The sequence below is a fragment of the Rosa rugosa genome, chromosome 4 (genome assembly GCF_958449725.1).
Source record: "Rosa rugosa chromosome 4, drRosRugo1.1, whole genome shotgun sequence".
Classification (NCBI taxonomy): domain Eukaryota; kingdom Viridiplantae; phylum Streptophyta; class Magnoliopsida; order Rosales; family Rosaceae; genus Rosa; species Rosa rugosa.
Window position 1 is genome coordinate 40,444,415 of NC_084823.1, and position 27,645 is coordinate 40,472,059.

Genomic DNA, 27,645 nt, shown 5'->3' on the forward strand with positions numbered 1-27,645 from the left:
CCAATGCCAAGTTATTAGCCCAATATCTTGATTACAGATCTACACGTCACCGGACTCCGGTGATCGAGAAAGTCTAAGGTGGGACGATCAGGTCACATGGCACAGTCCGTCCATGAAATATAATTTTTTCTTCTTATATTATATAGTCAAAAGTCATGCTAGCCTATGAGACTCTGAGGGACAAGGGACAAGTCTATTTCAATCATACGCACTAACTTAAAATTGTGTATTTGTTTTCAACTGTTAAATTCATTTATTTCTCACATCCCTCAAAAACTATCTTTTAGATAAGTAGCTTCACATACTCCATATGTAGTAAAGGAAAACCTAATACCCTCCGCACCAAGTACTGCTCGTATCTAATTGGGTGGCTACACCTGCTACGTGGGATGTTCTGCCTTATGATCATTGTAGTAGTATACGGTTTTTTTTTTTTCTTAATGAAAGTGGTAAGTTTAAGAGTTAATTACATATAAGTGCATATTTGATTGTTTTTTTAGCCATAAGGTCACCAACTAGTTTTTTCCCTCATAAGGCCACTAGACTAAAAAAAGTGTTATATTTTGAATATTAAAAACCAACACATTTACATAAATGACACTAGAGTACAAAATCAACAATCATTCTCTCTCTCCTCTCAAGCGAGCTCTCCAGCCGATCTCCGGCGAACTCCGGCGGGTCTCCGGCAGACCTCCGGCTAACTTCCGGCGAACTCTGGCGACCACAAAAGCTACTCTGATGAGATTCCTGGCCACCTCCGGCGAGGTCACAAAAGCTACTATCACTGGCAACAAAAACTACTGTCACTAGCAACAAAAGTTACTCTGGTGAGATTTCCGGCAACTTCCGGCGAGATAACAAAAGCTACTATCACCAACAACAAAAGCTACTCCTTACCAAAAAAACTTATGCTCCCCAAAACGAAAAGCTACTATCCCCACCAACAAAAGATACTGTCACCAATACCAAAAACTACTCTCATCAGCAACAAATGCTACTCTCACCAGCACCAGAAAAACTACTCTCACCAACACCAAAAACTACTTTCACCAACAACAAAAGTTACTGTCACCAACACCAACGAGCTACTCTCACTAACATTAGAGAGCTACTAACATAGGTACAGAAAGCTACGATCACTATGATGGAAAACCACTATAATAGTTACAGAGAGCTACTGATTTGAAAAAAAAAATCTATTGACATTAGCTTGAAAATATACTAACATAGACACATAAAGCTACTATCACTATATTGAAATGCCACTAGAACAATTACACGGAGCTGCTAACTTGAAATAATGAAAATGAAAATAGAAGCTATTGACATCATGTTGAAAAAATACTAACATAGATATAGAAAGATACTATCACTATGTTGAAAAGCCGCTATAACAGTTATAGCGAGTTACTAACTGCAACAAATAACATACAAGAAATGGTTCATTATTCATCAATCAAAATACATCACAACACCATCAGAAAACAGAATTCAACCACAAAACCATCCCCCCATCACACAAGAGCACAACTCTCTTTCTCTCCCCTGCAAAATTCCACAACAAATGAATTCAAACAAATCCAAGCCCATTTATTCCAATAAATCACAATCAAATCAAACCAAACTAAACAAATTCTAATCATGCCGTCTAATTAATTTCAACAAAAATACCAGAAGGATTTGGTCTCAACCTCAATAACTAAACCAAATACAATGACAATAACGAATGGAATTAAAAGGCTTATCACATTTCTTGGCCGGTGGTGTCCCAAATCTGGGCCTTGACGATCTAATCATTGACGTGAATGCTCAGGGTGGCAAACTCGACACCGATGGTGGACTTAGACTCGAGGTTGAACTCACTGCGCATGAACCTGGACAACAAATCAGATTTTCCGACGCCGGAATGGCCGATCAAGACGACCTTGAAGTGGTAGTCATCGTCCGACCTGTAGGCCATGTCGAAAAGCCGGAGAGACTTTCCGGTTGGAGATGAAGAGGCCGCGGGCCTTGTCGTCGTCGCTGGAGAATCAGTGCTTGTTTAGGTTTCCGATGCAGGTGAGGTGGAGGAAGAGGCGATGGTGGCAGTAGAGGAAGGGTGCTGCCGGAGCCGAGCTAGATGGTGACGAAGGGAGCTGCCGAAGCCGAGGCGTGTGAGGAGTCTCAAGTCAAAATTGGAGATCTGAGTGAATCGGAGATGAGTAGAGAATCGTCTCCAGTGAGAGAATCAGAAAGAATCGGAGATGAGTAGAGAATCAGAGAGATCTGAGTTGGACTCCAGTGAGGTAGCTCCGATCGGAGCTTCTTCGTCGTCGTCGTCGTCATCGTCTTCAGGCATGGCGGCGCCGTTTTGAGGTTTTGTAAGCTTAGATCCATTGGAATCTCACCAGATCAGAGGCAGTGGTCGTCGGAATCGGGGCGGGGGGTGGCTGGGCTTTGGTTGGGTTTGTGTTGTGGTTCAATTGATGGTGACGGTGATGAGAGATGGTGGCCGGAATTGATTCTTTCCGGTGATTGCAGCGGGAAGAGAAGAAGAAGAGAGATCGGGGAAAGAGAGAGAGAGGGAATGAATTTCTGTTCATTTTGGCCGGATGATTATGGAGTTAGTGGAAGGGTAAAATTGTCAGGTTGAAAATAATTTAAAGCTACAAGTGGCCTTATGTATACAATAAAACATTGGTGGCCTTATGGCTAATTTAAGTTTCAAATTGACACTTGTATGTAATTTTCTATAAGTTTAATTGGACTACTGACTGAGGCGTCTTATTGAAGACTTACTCCTTATGATCATACAAGTTTCCTTTAACAAAAGTGGGAAGTTTTTGTTGTAATTCAATGCCACATCGTTGAAAATTTATCCTTCACACAAATATTTAGGATCTCTAGTTCTCTATTGCTTGTATCTAACTGGGCAACTGCACCTATCACGCGGCTTCGTGCCTTATAATCATATACATTTCCTATTATAAAAGTGAGAAGTTTTCATTATAATTCAATGCTACACCTTAAAAATTTATTCTTAAAATATATATTTATGATTTCTAACATGAAACTTATGAGATATTTTATCCATCCCAACTTAACATGTCAAAATTCATGTATGAAAAAAAAAAATTATTTAATGCATCGCATGTGTCACATTACACGGCTGACATTCATTCTACATTATTATTGAATCGACTTCCTAGCAAAAACATAAAAATAACATAAAGCTTAACGAAAATTCTAAACTCTTTGAAAGCTTAATGGTAGTTGAAGTCTTTTTTTGACTTAAAACCAAACAACTACAAACATTTCCTTAATTAAAAGACCCATGATGCTGGAATTCCTTGTCATCTTTCGCCATTTGATGGTTCACCTTCATTATCAGTTTATCACCTTCATTATCACATAGAAAATGGAAATAAGTAGAGCTTAAATTTGTGGAGGCGCCACCATCCTCTACAGTCACACAGAGAGAGATTGATAGATTAATAGATATGGCTCTCGTCCAAAGAGCCTCACCAAAACGCCTCCCCAAACTTTTCGGATTTGCAAAACGGTCCATCAGGTCCTTGAGATTCCCGGGTGAGTCCCCCGACTGTTCATCTTCTCCAACTCTCGCTTATGGAATCCACGTCTTCCATTGCCCGGTAAGTCCCCTCATTTGGGTCTTCATTTTCATTTTCATTTTCTTTATGGTTCTTGAATTGAAAAATGGGGAGTGTTGGAATGAACGGATAGGATGCAGTTGGGATTGTGGCCAAGCTTTCGGAGTCCATTGCTTCTAGAGGAGGTAACATACTCGCTGCCAATGTGTTTGTGCCTGAAAACAAGCACGTCTTCTATTCCAGAAGGTACCCTTTTTGCTAAAGAACTGAGATTTCATTTGTCTGGTTTGCTTGCATTGATTGTAGGATTCAAAGTTTAGTAATTTGATCATTGGGGTGTGTCAGTTTGATGAAAGAAAGTGTTTTGTCGAGAACCCATTTTTGTTTGTTTGTTGAAACGTGTTGTTGAATTGGTGGAGCTAAAATTCTGAATGTCTGCAACTTGGCAGTGAGTTTATTTTTGATCCTGTTAAATGGACAAGATCACAAATGAATGAGGATTTCAATAAGCTGTCACAAATGTACGCCGCGCATAGATCTGTGGTCCGAGTGCCAGATCAAGATCCCAAATATAAGATTGGTGTCCTTGCATCAAAGCAGGTGTACATTGCAAATTTTCTTACACTTCTGTATACACACCTTATATTGCTTGTTCGAATATCACAGACTTGTATTCGTAGATTACAGTGTTGTTCATGCTGAGTCCCTCTTTCTGTTGATGCAGGATCATTGCCTGATTGATTTGCTACATCAGTGGCAGGATGGAAAACTACCAGTAGATATAGCTTGTGTAATAAGGTGAGGTTTTGGACATTTCATCGTCTTAATTCATATTTTTGGTTCTCAGAACTTTGACCATGAAGTGAATTGCACTTCTTTTGTGTTTTCAGTAATCACGAGAGGGGTCCAAACACTGGTGTGTGTCGGTTTCTAGAAAGACATGGTATACCGTATCATTATCTTCACACGACCGAAGAGAATAAAAGAGAAGAGGAAATATTGGAGTTGGTTCAAGATACCGACTTTTTAGTCCTTGCGAGGTACATGCAGGTAATCAGGCTATGGATTCTATATATAATCTCACCATTTCAAACTGTATTGCTGAAGAAGTTTGCAGTACTAACCGGAGGAAATAGCTTCTCCCTGTTCTTCAGTTGTAGAAGTCATACTTGAAAACTATGAAATTCTTAAGTACCTGCTCTTCTGGCGTTCAATTGAAGGAAGAAAACAACAGAACAAAGAAAATAAATCATTCTTTTTATTGTGCAGATATTATCTGGCAATTTTTTAAATAGCTACGGAAAAGATGTAATTAACATTCATCATGGTCTTTTGCCATCATTCAAGGGTGGAAGACCTTCTAAACAGGTTGACACTTCTTTTTGTTCCATGTGTTAAAATATATTGTTACCTTTTGAACTGTATCTATGCTTTCATCCTAACTCTCTATACATGTTTAATTTGCTAGATTATGTTCGCAGGCTTTTGATGCAGGGGTGAAGCTTATTGGTGCAACAACTCATTTTGTGACCCAAGAACTTGATGCAGGGCCTATTATTGAACAGATGGTAGTCAGTCTTTGACATCCTTATACTGCTTTCCTGTGATTCCATATCACTGATAATATAGGCTGATTATATTCTGTGAGCCATTATTCTTCTGTTTGCTACTATTTAGAAGTCACCCCCATTTTAACTTTGACTTCCATAGAAACCTGTGGTTTTTTCTAGCCAAGTTTAGATGAGTAGGTGATGAGATCTAGTAAATAGCTGAACCAATCTCCATCTAGTGAAAGGAATGAACCAGCTACACACTCCAGAACATGGTGAGGTGGGATAGGCTTAGGGACATGATTACAACATTAATTATTAGAAGTTAAGAGTGCTTTAAAATATATTTGGATTACCATAAGAAATGTTTTTGAGTGAGACTACCGCTTTTGGATCAATAGTTCCAGATAGAATGCACTAGCCTAGTTGTGAATCTGAAATTAAAACTCACTCTGTGAGTTCTGGAGACAAATCTGAAGCTTTTGGGATAGTGAAGCTAAATTTCTTGACTAAAACGGTGCAGACTTCAGGTTTGTTGGGTTGGAGGAGACACCATGTGTTTGTGATTTCACATGCTTCCTGCTTAGAACCTTTAAATTGGTTTCCTGTAGTTTGGACTTGAGTAGCTGAATTGAAAAAGAAATGAAAAAAATTTACACAAAGTGGAACAGGAACAAATCATATTTATATTGACTGAAGTTATGTTTTTCTGGGTTTTTAGTCATAGCATCCAATAACCTTTGGCCTTAGGTTTAGAATAATAGAGAGTCCTTATGGCTTGATCCCTCACATTAAATATCCGGGTATTATATTTTGTAGTTTTTAAATAGGATCTTGATTATAATACCATGGTATTGCCATTGTTTACTAATTCATGTAGCTTATTGATTACATTGATACAGATGTATTTGTAGAATTTATTACCAAGGCGTTGATATAAGGTGTTGTGTATATTGTAGTGTAAGATCTTATAGAGTTTAAGATACATCTCAATTCGATATGCAGGTTGCAAGAGTGTCCCACAGAGATAACTTGCAGAGTTTTGTGCAGAAGTCGGAGAACCTTGAAAAACAATGCCTTTCAAGGTCTATCAAATCATACTGTGAACTGCGGGTGTTACCTTATGAGGATAACAAGACTGTTGTGTTTTGAGGGAAAAAGAATATAAAATGTGTTGGTTCTTCAACTCTGTTTGTACATTATTATTCTTTGGAAATGTTGATCAATACACATTTTTCACTTCCCTGGTTTATAGATTTGTAGAGAGATATTTGATAGTATACTTTAACCGCGTACACATGTTGAACAAAATTCAAAGCATACATGAGCTGGAAAAGAACATTGTGCAATTATGGTTTTAGGCAATAATTTGTCATTTGCCCCTTTAATTTCTACCGTGGAGGAAAAAGTTCAACTTTAAAATAAAAAATCATTATCAAATATGGCCATGGAGAAAACCTATTGAGACAATAAAGATCATTTGGATTCCCAAATGCCATATGTTCTATCAGTTTGAGTACTAGGCATGGATAAAAATAAAAATAAAATAAAAAGATAAAAACTAATCCAGCAAAAAAAGACTACCAATAGTCAATTGATGCTCTAGCTAATGGTGAAGGCTTCACTTATGCTCTTTGCCTCCTTGCTCATTGCTTCTTGTGACTCTCTCTCTCTCTCTCTATCTACTATTTTACTAATCATAAATTTTGGTGTGATAGGTTCCCAATTCAGAAGGATGGTAGGAGCAGAAGCCCAAAATGAGCAATACAAATGCACCCAAGATGCTGAATGCCAAGACAAATGTGATGTCAATCACTGCAAAGCCATATGTTTAGAGTTGCCTAGCATCTGTATTAATGGCCTTTGTGCATGCCCATTTGGCCCTGCACACTCTGCAGTAAAAGTAATCTCGATTTCAACATGTTCTGGTGATAGTGATTTCACCAAGTTCTGTCCTATTGAGTGCAGCATCAAAAACTGCACGGGGGGAAGTGTTCATGTGGCTGTCATGGCTGAAATTGATGTTTTTCTTTAAATACGAATAAAGATTTCTAGCTAATACAGAATAGAAACTTCTTAGAGAACACACAAAATCTCTCATAGACTTTTGTACAAATGTTCATATCTCGCCCCCAAATTCACATTCCTTGATGCCTTTGACCTTTGTGGATGAATAGTATTACAGGGATGTCATTCTTGTACGAAATAAAATTAATGCAGTTACGATCCTCTTGTATATACGAGTGCTGTGTGATGTAGTACATAATGTGGTCTAAAGAGCTGTGTTCTTCGCGTTTTTTTTATCTCACTAGTAACAGAAGTATATTGCATGAACGAATATGTTCTGTTCTTCATACACAAGAGAATCATATACTATTGCTGACGCTTAAAAGTCCGATAGAGCGCTCGGCTTCATCAAGAGAGCTGACTCGACGAAGAAGATTTTTGATCCCATCAACCCATTGCTGCTTATGGGCCTTACTCCTGCACTTGAATTCCATTAAACCCTGTCCAGTTTTGAGGCCAAAATAAACCTCTTCTGGAATATCCCTTTCTATCATATATGGCCAAGCAGAATTCTCATCACAGACTCCATAAACAACACCTAGTACCAGCAGATAGTACATTCATTAAGATATTTGTTAGGAAACTTTTCTGTGAATTGTAACATGAAACTTAGTTTCAAGTTAAACAGTCAACAAGCTTACTTTTACTCTTCTTGGCAAAGGCTCCCCCAACGTGTTTACGTTTGAGTTTAATCATGACCTGAAAAGGCAAAGATCTGAAATCAGAATCTTTTTTTCTATCCGATGCTTTCTCTGATAATTAATACTGAACTAAAACACATCAGGAAGCCTCCTCCAGTCCTGCACAGAGTGGAAGAGGCTGATTCCAATAACATTTATCCGTTCAGTTACCTGAGATTTTTTAATGTAGACAGAGACACTCTTCCATTGTTGAATACCTGTGCACATCGATTTCAACAGTCATATGAATTAGTTAACAGCGTTTAAAAGATGCATGGCATGATTCGTATATACTTCTACGCAATTGAACAATTTAGTTTCTAGTCCTTCAAAATTCTGACTTTCTGTACATAACATTACACTGCTTCCAAGTTCAATGCCAATTTCAGCTTTTTTGGAATTCCAAAATGTTATGCCAAGAAAATGTTATATCATGCTACCTTTTCCCATAAGTTGCAGTAAATCTCCATCACAGGGACCATCCTGCTCCTCCATATGACTATGAAAAGCCGAAGGTGAAGTAATTTCTGCCATTCCCCTATCATAGGGACTAATGGCCGCATTCTTTTTCGGCTCTTTCGGTAATCTTGCTTTCAGTGCTGCTTCTCCTCGCAACGCTATAGAAAAACTTTCTATTAATAATGATCAAAACATGAAAATATGAAAATAAGAGTGTTGGATAGCACTTTGTTGTCAAGAAATTTAACATTTACAAAATCTGCATAGGAGAACTATGACTTGTTAATAGCAAAAGTGAAAAAGAGAGAGTACAAAAGAAATTTATTACTTTTGTCTTGTAAATTCCAAGTCGCTCATTTTAAAATCCTTCCAACAATGGACTTTAAGCTCAACTTCGTTGACCCAAAAAAAAAAAAAAAAGCAAAACAAGAAAAAGCTGAACTTTGTATGTAATTTATATGTGTTTGTGTGTGTGTTGAGCAAGTACCTGTTGCAGCTGCTGCTGTAAGGGTCATAAGATCACCAGGACTCTGAATGTCAAGGGCTGATCTGACGGTAGATGCCAGACGGTTGCGATCAGCTCCTTCCGACTCTGCCATTTCAATGCAATGTGATGCCAGCAATTCTGTAGCCAATGCCAAAGACATGGCCATTTTCGAGGGAGGGCCACTGGTGTTTTCTGCTGCCATAATAGCAGCCAAGGCTGCAGCAACTCCTGCAATGGAGACCGCAGAATGCACTCGCGCCCTTTCCATCCGTTCCTTGTCTTTCTTCTTCACTGTGCTATTAGTGAACTCATTGTTGAACCATTTTCCAATTGACCCGGTTCTCCGACTCTGTTTAGTACCAGATTTTCTGACCTTGCCTCGCTGCAAGAAAAAAACATCAGACACTTAGAACAAGAACCTAACAACTTCCAACTGAGACTTATGTGTGCTGGTTATGGGAGAGTGGGGAACTCAGGGAGGATCAAGATATCAAGAAATACTTGTGTAAAATTAGCACAAGTTAAAAATATGTAGCTACCTTATAATGGTTGGTTGGGGGCCTAAAAGGTATGACATTATAAGGTATCATTCATTCATTTGTTTCATAAAAATTGTGTTAAAGTTAAAGCATCTGACCCAAAACCAATTGCATATAGGTGCCAGGAGTTTATATACAATTAGCAAACAGAATTCGAAGCAAGATGGCATTACCAAAACCAAAATTCCAAGAATTAGTTTAATGCAAGACAAATACTACTGCACATGCACATGCTTACCAGTTGTGGTAAAGGAATTGATTCTAGGACTGTGTCAGGACTCTTGGGAATGTTAGATTGCTTCTGTTTTTTAGCAAGAGCCTTCGAGATTTCTGAAGCAGAGATACTCCATGACCTTGACAAGAATTCCATAGGCTCCTGCGGTGTCTGTGGTTGAGGAATTCCAGCCATATATGGAGCGACTTTCATGTCATCTGCTTCCTGTAACATCTCTGGCCCATGCAAAGAACCACCTGTATTACTAATCTTCGAGGCTAAACTATGATAACTGTCTTCCATTTCTCAATTTGAAATGTCTCCAGTTAAACAAAAAGCTTTTCTTCTTTGTGGTGATTGGTGGTGGAGGTCAGTTAAATGCCTTTTCTTCCTAATCAAAACTTCCACAATTAACGGCTTTTCCTTTTTTCTGTGACATCAATTGAAGGTAAAGGTTAGAAATTCCCTGTAGACTACTCGAGTCAATCATGCTAGAAAAAAAATCATTACCAAATTAGTTTGGTGGTTCAACCAAAAGTGAATTGAAACTGGCCTAAGAGACACTAAAATCCAGTTCAGATAACCAAAAAATGAGGGTTACTTTTGGGTAGGATTAGGAACTACTCTCTTGCTTCTTTAAGCAAACGAAAAAAGACTTCAAGTTTTCTGCTTTTTCTACAAAGATTTGCCGAAATGAATAATCAAATATTATAAAGCTAGACATTGATTTCTCATAATCCAAACACACTGTTACAACAATCAATTACTACAAGCAAAACCCAATTGGATCAGAAAATTTTGGCTTAAAATCATAGGCATTATCCATAGAAACAATGAAAAAACCCAGGTGAGGATTAGAGAGATCGGTTTACTAACCTTCCAATCTTGAAAGCACCATTTCTCCTTCACTTGCAGCTAAAGGTCCTCTTATATATATGTTAGAAAGGGGCACAGTCTCCAAGGCAGAGAGAGAGAATATGTCACACGAACATATTCAGAAACCTAGTGCTTTGAACTCCTATGAATCAGGTCGGACTTGCAGAAAACAAAGGAAATAAGATATGGAATTCACGAAACTCGAAAACTAGGAATCTCCAATTTAAGGAACAGGGGGGACAGAACACAATCCAGGATAGCCGGGAATGGTTTCTTAACACACATGCAAACGAGAGCCAAGGCCTCCTGTGAATGCCAAAGAAGATGGATATGAAATTACAAAGGAATGCAAAAGTGCATACAACGAAGGTTTATGGAAATGGAATCGTTTCTTGTTTTTTGTGGGTTTCAGGCTTCAGCTTTCGGTAGATCATATAAGATTTATAAGATCACCTATGGCCAATAGCCATGCATGAACGTTGACCGGAAGGTGGGGACGAGGAATTTTTTAGGTTTAGGGATAGGGCTTATGTTTCTTATGTTTCCTTCTTCCTAAGCCCTTATCCCCATGAGGCTATGAGCCCTGTACGAGTCCAGTGCCTTCCACGGTGTTAGCTGCCAATATCGTATACAACAGGTTGCATCTAAGAATTTTTCGATTTAGGTATTCCGGCATTTGTTGGAGTGGATGACCGAGATCGATTTATTTTTGGAAATAACCAAAAATAACGCTAACTCATTTCTATATTACAGAATTATAGCACTTTTGTGCAAGGAAAATACCTAGTTCTCCCTAGTTTAGATACTCGGATGAAACCATATCTACCTCATTTGTTAAAAACAAACTCACCATTTTGACGAAAGAAACAAATTACATCAAAGATGTTACGAGGTCTAGCTATTCCTATCATATTATAAAACAATATTTGCTCATAGCAAGAAAAAAGAGAATTCAAGACTAATAGACCCAAATCCAATGAGAGGGAGAACCTAGCAACTACATCAGCGACAAAGTATTGTACTGCTAATCAACTTTCAAGGGAAGCAAGAGAGGGTAGAGCATTTGAGCTATCGTCGTGGAAGGTAAATTGGATTCATAGACTGAATATTAAGATAATAAACGGCAACAAGCATGATTTATGACCTACTATTGCACCGATATTGTTTCAACTTAAGCACATATCAAGTTTTGGGTTTTAACTAAAAAAAACTCGATACAAATGAGAATGAGCCACTTATTTATAAGTTGTGTGTGAAATCTTTCTTCTCCAACACACCGCCTTACGTGCAACCTAACTTAGGTCTATACTGCAGATTAACAAACCAATTTCCACATAAGTCCCACATTAGAGACTTGACCAACCAAGCAACAAACCATATCTCATATCGAAAATTGGGATGCTTGGCTCATTCTCAATTGAATCGAGGTTTATTGAGTTAAAACTCAACACCTAATGCAATAATAGGTAATGAGTCAGTTTTGTCGCTATATATTTAACACAAAATTCATCAAATTTGTTCATAAAATGATGTCTTCATGTACGTATATTTATGATGAGGTATTGTCTGGATCCAAAATCGAATAAATGAAACATCGTTATATTACCATTAATTCTTCTTTTTCTTTTTTCTTGTTTCGATGAACTAGTGTACTTGATATCTCTACGAAGTATAACTCATGTTCGTACCATTGTACCTCAATAGAATGAAGAAGTACGTAAATAGATGCTAGATTCAAACATTATCGTAAGGAAGACAGAGACTAACGGATGCCAGATCGATCACATCCTCAATCTCAGATCGAGAATTTAATGAAGTTGGTATGGTGTCACATACATGGTGTTCGTGATATCCACAATAATAGCATGTATAATGTTTTCTTTACCAGGCAATGAAGCTTCGTTTGGTCAAGCTAGGCTGCTGTTCATATATATAGTGGTACCAAAATTATATATCCGAGGACAATTTTCATGTGCTACCATACACAATTATGTCTACCTATTTATTGGCCATTGTCCCACTTTGACAGCTTGTGGTTTTGGTAGCACTAGTATGGTGCCCCTTTATTTCCTTGTCACACAGCTAGCAAGCTTCCGAGTATGATCACCTTCTTAGGTTCTTGCCTACCGAAAATTTGAAGTTTTGTGGGAAGGTACACGTCAAATATCAGCAAACGAATCTTGTCTGTTCCTCCACTCAAAACCCTTTTTCATCGATGCCTGATGGATTTGGAAAGTTGAAATTGAAAATGACCTTAAAAGTTATTTGGAGAATGCATTGGAAATCTTCAGCACAATACGAACGTATTCTTGCAGAAATTTTATTCAACCGACATCCTTTGGATGCTGCAATATTATTCTTCAAGAGCTCATGAAGTGACATTGCTAAGCACAACTCTACCCGGCCAAATTTTTGTTGAGTCTCTTCAACTTAATTATATACTCTTTGGATTCTCTTTAAAATAATAAGGCAAAGTATTTAGTGAAATACTTGAAAGCTGTTTAGATAAAAATAAGACACGCATAAAAACAAAGATAACTATACAAATAAAGGAAGCAAAAGTGTAAAATTCGTCCCTTTATATTATACGCTATAACACAAATGAGACATCTTATCTCATTATGAATCTAAAAAAAATAGTCACTAACTCATTTGATTAGCCAATAGCCAAGGCCATTATGACATAAAAGTAAAGCCAATACTAGTATGGTGAAAAAGAAGTCTGAAAAGGAATATGTGGTTCTCCTGTCATCTTCCACCTTCCATTATCCCCATTGACATTCCTCTAATAATTATAAGCTCTAACTTTACATGCTAACAGAAGAGATTGATCCAAATCAACAATCCACGAACTAGGAAAAGACGTGAAAAAGGATTAAAAGTAACTATCTAGTTTAAATCCTCTCATAAAAGCACAGCACTTCGCATCAAAAAAGTAGATGATAGTGGCCTCAATTTTATGATGATGTTTGTTAAATTCGGACCTATCAAGATAGAGGCATCCAAACAGTCGGCTAGCCTTTTAACCGGATGTGTATCCTAACAGTAAAATGATAAGAATCAAGTACATGAATATTGTAAATTAAGACGTCTTTTTCAAAATCTTACAGCTAAAAATTTAAATTCAGATCTATCACAAGACATGCATACAGTCTTAGCTTTTTAATTAGGTGCATACCCCAACAGTAAAACGATGCGTATAATTAAGTAGACTCAAATTTTATGTTCAAATCCTTTCAAAGAACAAAAGTTCTCAGAAACACTACTTGGCCACGTGTTGAAAATATTTGAAATCTCCTCGCTGAAGCTTTGATTCATCATATAGATTTCTATTTTGTTACCCAAATTGTTAAGTGAGTAAGAATTACTTCTACTTCTACATGCATAAGACTCGTGTAACATATAGCTAGATCCACAATTCACAAAACCGATTCATTATCTACAATTTATTAACGGCTCCAAGTTTTTTTTCCTCTTGGCATTAACCAGTACAATCCAAATGCTCAACAAGAAAAGCAAGAAAGCAAATAACTTGAAGAAACACTCCAAACAGAAACACATCCCTTAGGCATAATCTTCAGAAACTGGAACTGGGGAGTAGGATCCAATGAAAATGCCACCATAGACCAGGCCAGCCAAACCTCCACCAACTAATGGACCAACCCAATAGATCCAGTTATCGGCGAAGTTTCCGCTGACAACGGCCGGGCCAAATGAGCGAGCTGGGTTCATAGATCCACCGCTGAATGGTCCGGCCGCTAGGATGTTGGCACCAACAATGAACCCTATTGCAATGGGTGCTATGATCCCAAGTGAACCCTTCTTGGGGTCTGCGGCTGTGGCATAGACAGTGTAGACCAGACCAAAGGTTATGATGATTTCAAACACAACACCTTCAATAGCTCCTACACCAGAGGCAAGTCCATGTGTTGGCACACTCTGCAAAAGGCAAGTAAGAATATTAGAGTTGAATTAAGGGGACCAAGATTAGTTGGCCAAAGATAAAGGAACCAAAAGTTACTATCTACCCTAATTGATGACCAAATATTTATACCTCGCTGGTGACAAACTTGAGGAGAAAGCAAGCGACGATGGAGCCTAAGAGTTGAGCAATCCAGTAGAAAATGCCGGTTAGGATGGTAATGTTGCCTCCAACAGCCAATCCGAAAGTGACAGCTGGGTTCAAATGGCCACCGGAGATGTTTGCAGCAACGGAGACCCCCACGAACAGAGCAAATGCATGGGCCACGGCCACAGCGACTAGGCCGGCAGGGTCTAAAGCTGCATCTGTAGTCAGCTTATCTACACATGCATATCAAAACCATTAAATTTGATTATACAAAAGGGTTTATTTCTCAAAGAATTCAATTATATGCTCTTGAGTCATGACTCATATTTAACATGTTTTGCATGAGTAATATATTGGATACTACATTTAGCCACTGTATACAACTTTTGTCTTATTTTTGATACGTTACAAACGCATTTATGTATGTGACAGGTTGGTTTTTTGAGCTAGAAACAGTTATATATCATGCTTAATTGAATGTAAGAATTTCTTGTAACGTACACATAAAATGCAACCAACACTTTATTATTGTTTTGAATTACACCGTGCGTCGCCACTCTTTATAACCAAATTCCGAACTTACCATAAGCGAGGGCAGAGCCAACGCCAGCAAACACGAAAAGAAGGGTGGCGATGAACTCGGCTAGGTAGGACTTGAGGGAGCCAACACTGAAAGAGTCACCAAAGCTACCAAAACCAATCTTCACCATTGTTTGTACTGGAAAAACACTAGGGAAATGAATCAAATTAAACTCTAAGCCAACTTAAACACTAGAAGAGCTCGAGGTTTTGGTAGGTGCATTTCATCCTTTGAGAATGGACTCTATATATAGTGCTTAGTAATAGTAGGTACTATGTAAGAACGTCCAATTCAGCCGGCGGCAATCATAGAGGTTGGAGCCATGGATGGGTTGTCATTGTCCAATTGGCCGCCGACCAACAGCCATTTCTATATTTTTTTGGGTTAAGATTATATTATGTAGGCATTATGAAGATAGGACAATTAAGTTTAATTAGTATTAATTATGAACCGCCAAGGATTATTGTAGTCCTAGGAGATAAGCATGTTAATTCCCACGGATTAATATATGATAGAGGCCATGAACACTAAACTACATTAGTGATTAATTTGAGGTTTTATGTCATTTTCCTTGTAACTTAATTTATATGTGTTGTCGGTGGTGTGATATAAGAAAATATTAGTGAAGACACCTACGTTTTGGAAATGCTTTTGGAAGTGTCAAAAGCACTTGTAGATAACTTCAAGTACTTCTTATAATGGTGTATACTTGACAGCAGGATATAAAAGTGCGTTTTGAGGTTATAGAGTAGCACTTTTATTTGTTAAGAAGACATGTATAAAAAAGACTGAGAGGAATGTAGCTCTCCCATGATGATGTATGTCCTCTATCATTTTTACGATCATCAACAAGCTCGGGACATTTTGAGTTTCTATTGATCGAGTTAGGCTCAATTTAGCTTGTTCGAATTCAGCTCGTAAAGAACACGTGCATGTTAAATTTGAGGCAGTGAACGTACTTGCAGCTTGTATTTATATCACGAGACCATTCGAGGTAGGTTTGAGCATGACTCGCTTGTTCAAGAGTTTTACTTCACGTGAATGATCTCATGATTGGAAAGAATTGATGTTTGATAATTTGTTGGATGCATGAATGCAATAGCTAGAGCTAGCTGGTGCTTCTTTCTATTCTCAAATCCATACTTCGTTAAATTCTTTTTTAATTTCTCACATTGGAGGAGAATCAAATTTCTAACGATTTGGCATACTCTTAACCCAACTCTCTATCTTCCCTCACCACTTGAACTAACCCTAAAGAACCGGGCAATTTGTGCCTATTAATTTGGCCTGCCTGTAGAAATTTCAAATGAGACTGGATCGATCATCAGTTAGTTCACAGAGAATCAAAGCAACGATTAGACTATTTCAGCTTAAACGTGTGAGATCATACCATCGAAATTCGATGATGCACTGAAATCAGAATATCAATCACATGACCAAGAAAGAATATCATGCAATTAATATCAATTTCAACCTTATATGGAATTGTTTCCATGCCATGAGGCAAATCAAAGAAATCATAAAGCAACTAATTAAGCAAATTTTCCTAGCTAAATGCTAATATTGGGTGTGCCACAAAGTGTAGTTATTGAATTGTTGCTGGAATGAAACCGCTTATATATAACCAATGGATTTCAGATATTAAGCCACTTTGGCTGTAGGGATACGGGTTTCGGGAATAAGTCAAACAAAATTGTAAGTATGTATTGTGTGTTAGTTTTGGTATCTCTCCTTCAATTATTTCTTGTTAGATTATCCTAAATCACTAGTAAAGTGTTTAATTTGGTCAAATCACCAGCTATTACGAGATTGACCGATAAGAATAACAAAGTTACTAGTCTACATGAAATGAGGTTGGAAATACACATGGGCGCTTATTTTGATTTACGGAATAGTTTTGGTTTTGCCCAATCGAATCTTGAATAAGGGGTTCAGGTTGGGTTTCGCTTATTTTGAATATTTGATTTCCAGGATGGGGGAATAATTTGGTTTCGAAGAAAAGATATATGTTTTCCATTCCCTTGAGCCAAGATTGGAATCTGCCTTTTCTGAAAGAGTATGAACCACCACTCAACTAAAGCTGAAGGACTAACTCCTTAAATTGTTTGATAATTGGAGTATCAATTTGCAATAAAAGCAAACGGGGGATATGATTTTTATTTTTATTTATTATTATTATTATTATTATTATTATTATTTAGGATTTTCTTCTATTTCCCATTAAGTTTTTTTTTTCTTACAAAAAATCCTTTGTTTTTTTCCTTCCCTTTCTGTGTATTGAAGATTACAAGCTATCTCATATTGAGGGCAATAAAACGTTTTATGCCTTTTATTTAGAGGCAATAAACATAATAATTTTTTTATTGTGGGCAATAACAGTTCTTATTGGGGGTCAATAAACCTCCTAAAACTTTTTTTAGATCTCCGACGACCTCCTCGTGGACCTTCGGTCACATTTTCAATGATCTCTGACGACTGGCGAGAGTCTGAAGGCATTCGGCGAGGTTCTGACAAATTCTTGCGATGTTCTGACAAGGTTCAACTTTTCGGTAACCTCACCCCCCCCCCCCCCCCCCCCCCCATTCTCTATGTGACAAATGGAGAGAGGGCGAAATAGTCACACACAAAAAAAAAAAACTTAATTGGGTATTAAGGAACAAAATCAATTATCTTATGGGTAAATGGAGAAATCCATAACTTTGGTGGGGTAAGGGAGATTAATTTCCTTAAAATTAGGGTATTTGGGAATTTCCCCAATACAAACATAGTTTTAAACAGTTTGTTAAGATGATTCTCATCTCATACCTATTATTAGATATTATTGAATGGGAAAATCTCACAAACAGTACCTGACCTATCGGCCACTAATAACTTTCGTACCTCAAGTTCAAAAAATATCAGATTGGTACCCGAACTTCTGACCCCGACCCAATATCAGTACTTGGGAACAGTAAAATCGTTAATGGGGTTAATTTTTGAAGGGTAAATCTGTCATTTCACTGTTCATCATCTCCAAAACTCTCCCATCTCTCTGCAATACCAAATTTCTTCTTCTTCATACCTCATCACCACTATCAACCAACCTTTCACTTCTTCAATAGCCACCGTCCCATCCACCACCAACTCCTCTCACCTCTTACCTCTCCATTGGTCGATTTGGGTTTGTGTGTGTGAGGTATGAAGAAGATAATGAAAAATCTGGGTTTGCAGAGAGAAAGGGGAGAGTTTTGGAGATGATGAACAGTGAAATGACAGATTTACCCTTCAAAAATTAACCCCATTAACGATTTTACTGTTCCCAAGTACTGATATTGGGTCGGGGTCAGAAGTTCGGGTACCAATCTGATATTTTTTGAACTTGAGGTACGAAAGTTATTAGTGGCCGATAGGTCAGGTACTGTTTGTGAGTTTTTCCCTTATTGAATTACTATTGTGTCTTGACATATAAATAGTTTCGTAATTAACTTTTAATTAAGTGAGGGTAGTTGTGGAAGTTCAAAAATTTAACCTGTCTTTGGAATTTGCTTAACTAACAAAGAAGATAACCCTAAACCCTAACAGCTTATTGGAAGCTTTGGCATTTTAAAAAATAAAAATTATATTGGCAACTATATCACATAAATTCACTTAATTACATTGTAAGAATTAATATAGTAGAGAGAGACGCGACATTTTCTTGTGAAAACATATATTAGTATGCTATGATGCAAAAAGGATATAAATCTAACCTAAAAGCAGTTGGTTGTACTTAATGCCTATGAAAATGTAATCAGGCAGCGCACTTGTTAGCTAGAAATGCGCTTTTGTTTCCTGTATTTTGTGTTTGGTTTGAGGACTCTTGTACTTATAACTGATGTACTTATCTAAATTGCTTATCAATGCAATTCTTTTTTTCTTCTTAAAAAAAAAAAAAACTATACCATATGTGAATGAGCCCAAACTCTAACCAAACAAAGAAAGAACAAAAGATCATGAACTTCATGGAACATTGAAGTTGGTTGTTAACAAGGGAGGAAATGATTTTGTTTGGCTTTATGGCACGACATAAATAGGTTGATATATGAAAAGGAAGCGTTTAATGCACATATCTCTTTTGCAGCAACAGTGCAGCGTTTTAATGAATACGCTCAAGCCTAGCCTTGGCTGCTACAAGGAGACCACGTCCGAATGGTTCCTTGAAACTAAACATTGATGGTGCTTGAGAAGTTGTGGTGGCTAAAACCATTCCTCCTTATGGCGTTTCTACTCCTAGACATTCAGAGATTTTAGCAATCTCTTGCAGGTTACAATTAGCATGGGAGCTGGGTTTCGCTCAAATTGAACTTGAATATGATGCACAAGATGTGATCAATGATACACTTGTTAGACAGAGAATATAGCGATCGATGGACACCATTTGGATGGAATAAAAGACAACTACGGCACTTTGTCTGGTGACATGCTCTTTTGCATCTACTAGTAATCAGGTTGGACATGAACTTGTTACTTTTGCCGTCAAGCATCGTATACAAATTATTTGGCACAACTACGACTTCCCTGGTTAGTTACTGAGGCTCAAGCTGATGTTAGAGCTTATATTTTACTATTTTAGGTTCAAGACTTCAATCCCCCCCTCTCTCACATGATACAAGGCAGTCAAAATTCTCGCCACCCTATGAATCTCAATCCAGCGATAGCACCTGGAGCCACACTATATTTTCAGGTGTTTTCTTGTTGTCGGTGTGTTAATATACCGTCTTTGCACATGATTTAGCTATTTTGGGATACAGTGTATAATAAAGTGAAGTTCTTATTATTATTAACTATGAGAACGTATCATAACTATCTAACTTAGTAGTTTATCTGTAATTCGTATTAAATGACGATTGTTGTGGTTAGAGTTTGTTGATATATGTTGACTGGAACCGATAATTCCATATATAGGTAGATTAGTAGTTCCTATTCTTCATTTGAAGTTGTTGAGAATTTAACTCATCATTCACAATGTAATCGAATAAGCTCTCTTTCACTTTAAGAAAAAAATCCCTAATTGGTCTTCAAATGCATAACAGTAATGTGGCAGGGCATTTATGGTTCTGGCGGGAAGTAGGCCGTGTGGCCATCAGCATCACAAGGCCCACAGACCAGTGTGCAACTCCTGTCCCTTCCATTTCAAAAAACCACTCAGACTCTTCAAATTAGGAGCAAATTGAATGCCCTCAACAACTCAGAAGTAAGAAATTTAATTCTGGAACTGTGGCCTTGCAGCTGCATTTGGTAATTATACACCACACTTGTGTTCAAAACATATCATTGTTTGAAAAAAAGACCCTCTTCAATTCCATACACAATCATTCAAAGTTCAAAGTTTCAACTTTCAAGCTTTAAATTCAATCATACCCATTTAGGAAGCACCCAATTTTTTTAACTCAGATTCTCTCTTTATGTGTTACCCACTTCACCATATTTATCACATTATCCATGTCTGGTTTCCACTTTGTCTCACCTGCTCTTGTTCTTGATAGATTGATTGGGTAGCTGAATAGGTTATGAGAAGTGGGTGAATGCTTTGTGGGTTTTATGAGAAATAAGATTTAAAATGGTGGGTTTTATCTGTAACACAGTTGGAGAGAAAGATGGGTGTCAAGAACAAGCAGGTGGGAAAAGAGAGAATGGAGATTCTGGGCCACGCTCAGATGTTCGTACCCAACACAGGCGCTCCAAAAGGTCTAGGCTTTACCACTCTGATAATTGTTGTGATTACTTTTGTGAATATGTGTCTTTGGAGATGGATGTGTGCATGCACTTTTGGATTTCATTTAGTTGGGTCTTGAGATTTCTGTATTACCTGGGAAAAATTTCACTTTCCAGACTCTGCTACCCCAAGAAAAGAAAAAAAAAAAAAAAAAACTTTTGGAGGGTTTTGACTGTTTGAGATTTTTGGCATCATTTATTGGTCCATTTCAAAGTGAAAAGTTGAAAGATTCTGAATGTCTGTATTGTGATATAGGGAGATAAATTAGGGGGTGTGTGAGGAGAGATTAGCAAGTAATGAGATGGATGGCTAGTCCTGTATACAATGCAATTAAGGAGTTAGTATTCAGAGAATATTGTCAGGAAATTAACTTACTGGTAGGACTACTAAGCATAAATGCTTTCATTCTTAAGGGATCTTCAACAAAAAGTATATATTATTCTTCCAAGCCTGGAAGGATCAGAGAGTATTTCACATGGTGCTCTCCATCATCTATTCATTCTTTATCCACCTGTGTGTTTTTGTTTGGTTTTGAATCAACAATGTTGGCATATTAAGATCAGTATATGCTCATAGATTTGTGTTCTAGACTTTTAGTAAGATTAGTGACCTTTAGAGGACTTTGGTTGGGCTAAGTTTAGAGCAGTCACATTTGACATATCTATCATTCCCTCTTTCCCTTTCAGTGCTTCTGACAAGAATTTTGGTATTCGAAGAGGTCGAGTTTTAAGTTCCACAAAGAAGGACAAGAATGAAACACAGGTGAGACCACATATGCCAGTTGATATGAAATTAATATTGTTATCATACTTTATGTGTATATAGGACTCCTGCTATATTGTTATGATCGAACTTGAACATGTGTAAATTCATAAAATGACCGCAGATTTAAGCTTCTTTCTAATCTTGAATGTTAATGAAATCTGAAATGCTTTACTCTTTTCTGAATGAGTTTAACAGGTTTCATCACCTTCAACAAGTGCGTCTACGGGACAGAGTCCTTGGCATGAAAATCCTATTTATTTTAACAAGAATATGTCATTGAACAACAGAGCGTCCTTGGAAAAAGATGTGAGAAATGGAATTCAGTTTCTGTCTCTTTCAGCATTGTGTTAGATGAATCTTGCTATATCATGCTCAGATTAATATAGTTATAGTATATTCAAATATCTTTTACTAGAACGTTGTTGCAAGCATTGAGACTGCTGAATTACCAATTCTCTATCTGTTATCTGACCATAAAATTTTATTGATAATGATACACATTTGCAGATCGAACAGCTGCAGTTGCGTTTGCAGGAAGAGAAATCTATGCGTAACATGCTTGAGAGGGCAATGGGCCGAGCTTCAAGTACTCTATCACCTGGACATAGACATTTCTCTGTCCAGGTAATTACTAGTCTTCATTACTTTAGTTGGAAGAACTGTACCAGAATTTGTTTGTCAGTGCTTTGACTAGGACACCAAGTTTGTAGCTTGTATAAGTTCATGATTGATTTTTGAGAAATCTACATATTCATCCAGCATGGAAATAATGTTACGCATGCACTTTGTCAACCCTCAGTGAATGTGTGATGTATAATTCATGCTTAATTTTTGAGAACTTTATGCAGCTGTCTCATAGCTATGATTACTTTGCACGTATTTGAACTTTGGTGCAGTGTTGTAAAACTTTGATCCTTGCTCCATTTTTTTTTATTTTTTGGTTTTCCTATGCATTTCAACTCAAAATACATATCACCTGGTCCTCTTAGCGTAGTCCTGTTGTTTAGTATATGAACACATGGGCACCCTTTCCAGGCTTTCCTTATAGCACTGGTTATGCTAGGATGTTAATGGTTTAACAATACCAGAATAGGTGTACTGCAAAGATGTGTGAGTTTAGAAACTATAGCCCTGTGTGTGGAGAGGGAGATCCAAGTATCTCCAATCCCTAGCATGGGGGTGAGTGTTAGCATGGTCTTGAATCACTTAAGTACCTTCAAAATGTTTAATAGATAAACATGGGAACCCTTTCCTTTTAAGCCGGTTTTGCAAGGACGAGTTCTACTCATGGGTTTAACATGATGTCAGAGCCTTGGATTGTACGAGGTCTAGGTTTTCTCCATTTCCCATTTCTTTGTTGGTTTGCAAGTTTGCAGCATGGCCTCTCCATGTGCAGGATGGAGCTGCACTTGAGGGGTGCTGTTGGCTTGATATACATTGCTGACACATTCTCTAACAGCAAAAGCTTTTCACATCTAGTGGTTGTCTAAAACGTCCAACTCAATCTTCAAAGTTTAGACTGGTGAGGTAAACGGAGTAGTAAGTGTCAGTGCTTCTGAATTCTTTTAATTAATTGTTTGTTTTGCTGTATTTTCTGCTTGTCTACAATTGTGTCTTGTAGCTCAGGGCATCATCAACATTAATTTCAAAATTTTCTACTGTATACCTGATTCATACTCATGGTAGACATTATACACACACACACACACACACACACACATATATATATATAGTGTGTTTGTGTATTATCTCAAATTGTCAACATCTATATATATGTATGTATCTAATTCCATTTCTTAGCTGTCACTACACTGAAGCAGAAAATAACCACAAATTGTTTCTTTAGACGAAGGAATTGATTTCTGAAATTGAATTACTTGAAGAAGAAGTTGCAAATCGCGAGCAGCAAGTTCTCTCTCTCTATAGGAGTATTTTTGAACAATGTGTTAGTAAGCCAGCTTCAGAGCAGAACTCACTTGTTGCTTCCCCTGCTCATATGAAGAATGGATCCAGGAAACATCCCAGTATCATTTCAAGTGCATTTTGTTCTGCAAAAAAATTTCCTTTCCGACATTTCAGAGCTCTAGTTGCCATAGATGACTCGGGAAAAAGAACTTCCAAGACTAGTCATACTCCACTATCTAGTGGCAAAAGCGACATTGATTTTGCAAAGACTCGTTCAAACCTTTCCAAGGTAGAAAAGGTAGAATATAAGTTTATACTTCTTAGTTTACTGTTGAACATCTTTGTTATCTGTGTCATCTGATTGAAGATATTACTTTGGTACATAATATGACTTGTATGTTCAAAATGTTGTATTTGCTGAAATGTGAAGAGAGTTATTTTTGAACAATTATTTTCTGGCAAGTCTTTATTTAAATGGTAAACAGAGTTTTTAATAGGCGGTTTGTGGTGAATTTATATGACAGGAAGTTAGCATGTGCTTCATATAACTGTTTGGCCATTTCTGCTATATGTTTGTTGATGCCATTAATCATTTTCTTATTCAGGTTCGTGAAAGGGTTCCAGTCCTGGAGAAAACTTCCATGCTGCGAACTCTGAAAGATCATCTCCACCAGTGCCCTAGCAAGTTAGCTGAGGAAATGGTCAGGTGTATGTCTCTAGTTTATTGTTGGCTTTGCAGTGCAGCCTCTGAGAAGATTGAGAAAAACCAATCGCCTTTGCTGTCTAGGTCATCCACTAATGTTTTACAGCCTCCACATGGTACTGAAGATGCCCAAGATTGGTCAGGCAAATCAATGGTAGAAATATCTTGGATATCAACCGATAAGAGAAAGTCTTCTCATGCTTCTTATGCCATTAATAACTATAGGTTAGTTCTGTACAATTCATCTATCATTAGCCAAATCATACAAATGTTATAGCACAAGTGAAAGGAGGGCGTGTTTTGTCCTTTTTCCTCGATTTACTGGGGCTTTGACTGGAATAAGTATGACTTCAGTAATTTGGACCTTGTGTTTGGCAACTGGTCTAAATTCAGGTTGGAACCTTTGTTTTGGTGACTAGCATCACCAAAAGAATCCTTTGACATTGTTTTACAAATCTGTCAGGGGTATTTGACTTCAGACTGTGACCTTTTATCTGTGCTAGTTTGGCTTAAAAATAAATCCACTATAAAGATAAAATTCTCAAATTATGGTGATGAAGCACAATAAAGTGCAACTGGTAAAGCTAGCACTATGTAGTTAAACAATAGATTCATGAAATTTTGGAGCATAATGTGTAATCCTGACCCATACAAACATTAATATTCTTTATGTAGGACACATATAGTTTAAGGTATATGAGCGTGTCTGCAAACTTGCACTTGATTTCCTCTTATGTTCACCTAATAGTAGTTTTGACTTGACATGCACGTCATTTCTAATCTCAGAATATTGGTCGAGCAACTGGAGAAGGTGGATGTCACTCAGATGGAATTGGATGCCCAAATTGCATTTTGGATCAACATTTACAATGCGCTGCTTATGCATGTAGAGAGTTCTTAACCAACCATTGTTTGTCTCTTATTAGGATTGCAAGTACTTATAATTTTCTCCTTACCTTTGTGCAGGCATATTTAGCATATGGAATTCCCAACAGCTCTTTAAGAAGGTTGGCCTTGTTCCATAAGGTAGTTCAGTTCTTTGCTAGTACAAGAGGTTTTGCTGTCAGCTTAGAAAAGAAAAAACACCGTGCATCTATTTGTAAATTAATACTTCTTAATGCTGGGTGGATAGACCCGACTCTTCAGCCCATAAGGTGTATCTGGACTTTAGAAAGAAAAAGATAGATGATGAACTTCTGGTATAGTGCAGGCTGCTTACAACATTGGGGGCCTTGTCATCAGCGCAAATGCCATAGAGCAATCCATATTTGGCTTCCAAACACCCAGGATTGGACGGGTACTCACAAACTCTTATCTAAGAATGTATATGAAATGTCTTTTGATCTATTCCTTAAATTCCTTAAATTGGTTTGGCAAGTCATTTAGCTCATTCTTATGAATGAGGGCTTAAACAGTGGGTTTTCTTTTCTTCTGTGTTTTATATAAAGTAGAAACTCTACATTATATATCTCATCTAATCTGCTTCTGTGTTTGCAGTGGCTTGAAACATTCCTTTCAACTGCCTTGAGGAAGAAGTTTGGGGAAGACAGACAGCTTCGCAATTCAAAATTGGGTCTCCCAGTTTCCGAACCCCTTGTTTGCTTTGCTCTTTGTACCGGAGCTTTTTCTGATCCTGCGGTAAGTTCTTTGCTGATTGCTCCTTTGTTTTAGCATAGTAGTGTAGATGAGTATAATTGTCTGAAGAGTTGTTGAAGTTTATTACTGGCTTCCCTATTGGTACACAGATTTGTCTATTGTAGTGTTGTTGTTGTTGTTTTGGTCAAAGATACTTCAATTAAACACACCCAAAAGGTGGAAAAGACAACTGGAAACAGAAAGTACAAACAAAGAACAATACAAAACAAGAGAAGCCACTAGTACGGAACCCATTGTCATGACTCATGCCTAACACCCAGGAATAAGAATTAGTCTACTGTAGTGCTTTAGTGCATGATTTCCCCTTGAAATTTCTGTTTACTTTCTCACTTGTCTTTTTACCATGTTTCTTCATAAGAAGCATCTGATGAAATTATTTTACCATCAATATGTTCTATTCATCATTAAAAATCATTCTTCAAAAATCAAAACACATTCAGACTGATGCTTATTTCTTACTTGTAGTTGAAAGTCTACACAGCCTCAAATGTTAGAGATGAGCTTGAAGAAGCAAAGAAAGATTTCATCAAAGCAAATGTAGTGGTAAAGAAGTCGAGGAAAGTTTTTCTACCAAAGATGCTTGAAAGATTTTCGAGGGAAGCGTCTTTTGGCTCTGATGATCTTCTCAAATGGGTCACTGACAATGTTGATGAGAAGCTTCAGGATTCAATTAGAAAATGCATTGATCATAAATCCAGCAAGAAGGCATCTCAAGTCATAGAGTGGTTGCCTTACAATTCAAGGTTCCGATACGTGTTCCCAAAGGATCTAGCAGAGAAGCCATGGTGGTTGTGACTTGAGAGATTCATCCCAAATGCTTGAAGAAAAAATCTGACCTTTGTCGGCTTTTGAAGGTGCTAATAGCTCATCACACTGGTTAGTCAACAATACGCGGAGTACACTCTTCTTGTGCATCTGATCTTATTTCCCTGAAATCCTCCCTCTAAGAGCTTTGTATGAACTTGATAGGTTCAATCTAACTCTGTTAACATTACTCTCAGTCTTGCAGCTGTTGTAGTTTAAATTTCAGATCTTTATTTGTATATGGGAGGACTAATGTACATAATGTTGTAGCATTCCTCGGTTTATGCAGTAAGGTAGTAAAATGTAAGCGGCGATTTTCGCACTCATTTTGCGTGCGGCGCTCTTTATTAATCTTCTTTTATCTGTTCATTACCTAAGTAAAATAAATTCGTAATTTCAACTTTATTCAGTTATTAGGTTTCCTCCCTAGGGCAGAGTTGGAGCTTTAAACTTCCACTTGAAAGAGACGACTCATTTATACAAGGACAAGCATGGTAAGAACTTTTGCTTGCCAAACTTTATTCCTGCAGCTCTTGAAAATGGTAACATTTTCAGACTTTTGTGAAGAATCTTGATGGGCACAGAGCAAGTCATCATCATGATGCAAAGGCAGCATGGTTCATGATAGTTACTATGGCTGGGATTTGGAACCGTAAAACTGAAGGAACCGCACTGAAAGTCTCGGTTCGGTTCGGTTCTACGACATATGTATACACATTTTTTTCAGTTCGGTTCCTGAAGACATATTCTCGGTTCGGTTTCGGTCTTTGTTTTTAAAACATCATTGGAACCGAAATACATATGTCAGTGTATAAGTGGACATTAGTGGTGAGCTTATTTCTGTAAAATAGACCCTTTCTCATGTGATGAGGCACACACTTAGCCTTCCAAATGCGATCAGAGCCTTCCATCTTATCTCATAATATCCTATCCATTCGATCAAAACTCTCTCTCTCTCTCAGTCTCC

General features: G+C 37.5%; 4 protein-coding genes across 7 annotated transcripts; 2 read left to right on the forward strand and 2 right to left on the reverse strand.

Annotated features, from left to right (window-relative positions):
- The first annotated feature begins 3,318 nt into the window (after positions 1 to 3,318).
- LOC133742091 (formyltetrahydrofolate deformylase 1, mitochondrial) lies at positions 3,319 to 6,379 on the forward strand. 2 transcript variants are annotated; one of them, XM_062169779.1, is made up of 8 exons: positions 3,319 to 3,632; positions 3,724 to 3,836; positions 4,040 to 4,190; positions 4,315 to 4,388; positions 4,481 to 4,640; positions 4,860 to 4,958; positions 5,072 to 5,161; positions 6,146 to 6,379. In XM_062169779.1, exons 1-8 carry the CDS (start codon positions 3,480 to 3,482, stop codon positions 6,290 to 6,292), a joined length of 987 nt encoding a protein of 328 aa, XP_062025763.1. In that variant the 5' UTR covers positions 3,319 to 3,479; the 3' UTR covers positions 6,293 to 6,379. The 2 variants fall into 2 exon arrangements, with proteins under 2 accessions (XP_062025763.1, XP_062025764.1); XM_062169780.1 differs by having other exon boundaries at positions 3,321 to 3,632; positions 5,072 to 5,158.
- Positions 6,380 to 7,149: 770 nt separating this feature from the next.
- LOC133742090 (VAN3-binding protein) lies at positions 7,150 to 11,173 on the reverse strand. The gene is made up of 7 exons (XM_062169778.1): positions 10,463 to 11,173; positions 9,611 to 10,016; positions 8,834 to 9,215; positions 8,328 to 8,504; positions 8,059 to 8,105; positions 7,849 to 7,906; positions 7,150 to 7,745 (listed from the first exon to the last, which is right to left on the reverse strand). Exons 2-7 carry the CDS (start codon positions 9,887 to 9,889, stop codon positions 7,507 to 7,509), a joined length of 1,182 nt encoding a protein of 393 aa, XP_062025762.1. The 5' UTR covers positions 9,890 to 10,016; positions 10,463 to 11,173; the 3' UTR covers positions 7,150 to 7,506.
- Positions 11,174 to 13,880: 2,707 nt separating this feature from the next.
- On the reverse strand, positions 13,881 to 15,340 carry LOC133742093 (probable aquaporin TIP-type RB7-5A). The gene is made up of 3 exons (XM_062169781.1): positions 15,115 to 15,340; positions 14,517 to 14,764; positions 13,881 to 14,401 (listed from the first exon to the last, which is right to left on the reverse strand). The coding sequence occupies exons 1-3, from the start codon at positions 15,239 to 15,241 to the stop codon at positions 14,027 to 14,029; spliced, it is 750 nt and encodes a 249-aa protein (XP_062025765.1). The 5' UTR covers positions 15,242 to 15,340; the 3' UTR covers positions 13,881 to 14,026.
- A 4,973-nt stretch (positions 15,341 to 20,313) lies between these two features.
- Positions 20,314 to 27,083, forward strand: LOC133706826 (uncharacterized). 3 transcript variants are annotated; one of them, XM_062132379.1, is made up of 12 exons: positions 20,314 to 20,367; positions 20,715 to 20,817; positions 21,532 to 21,607; positions 21,806 to 21,916; positions 22,118 to 22,234; positions 23,457 to 23,813; positions 24,121 to 24,443; positions 25,005 to 25,104; positions 25,185 to 25,244; positions 25,429 to 25,515; positions 25,716 to 25,856; positions 26,340 to 27,083. In XM_062132379.1, the coding sequence occupies exons 4-12, from the start codon at positions 21,881 to 21,883 to the stop codon at positions 26,667 to 26,669; spliced, it is 1,551 nt and encodes a 516-aa protein (XP_061988363.1). In that variant the 5' UTR covers positions 20,314 to 20,367; positions 20,715 to 20,817; positions 21,532 to 21,607; positions 21,806 to 21,880; the 3' UTR covers positions 26,670 to 27,083. The 3 variants fall into 3 exon arrangements, with proteins under 3 accessions (XP_061988363.1, XP_061988361.1, XP_061988362.1); XM_062132377.1 differs by lacking the exon at positions 20,314 to 20,367 and having other exon boundaries at positions 20,387 to 20,817; XM_062132378.1 differs by lacking the exon at positions 20,314 to 20,367 and having other exon boundaries at positions 20,387 to 20,817; positions 23,457 to 23,804.
- Positions 27,084 to 27,645: the final 562 nt, after the last annotated feature.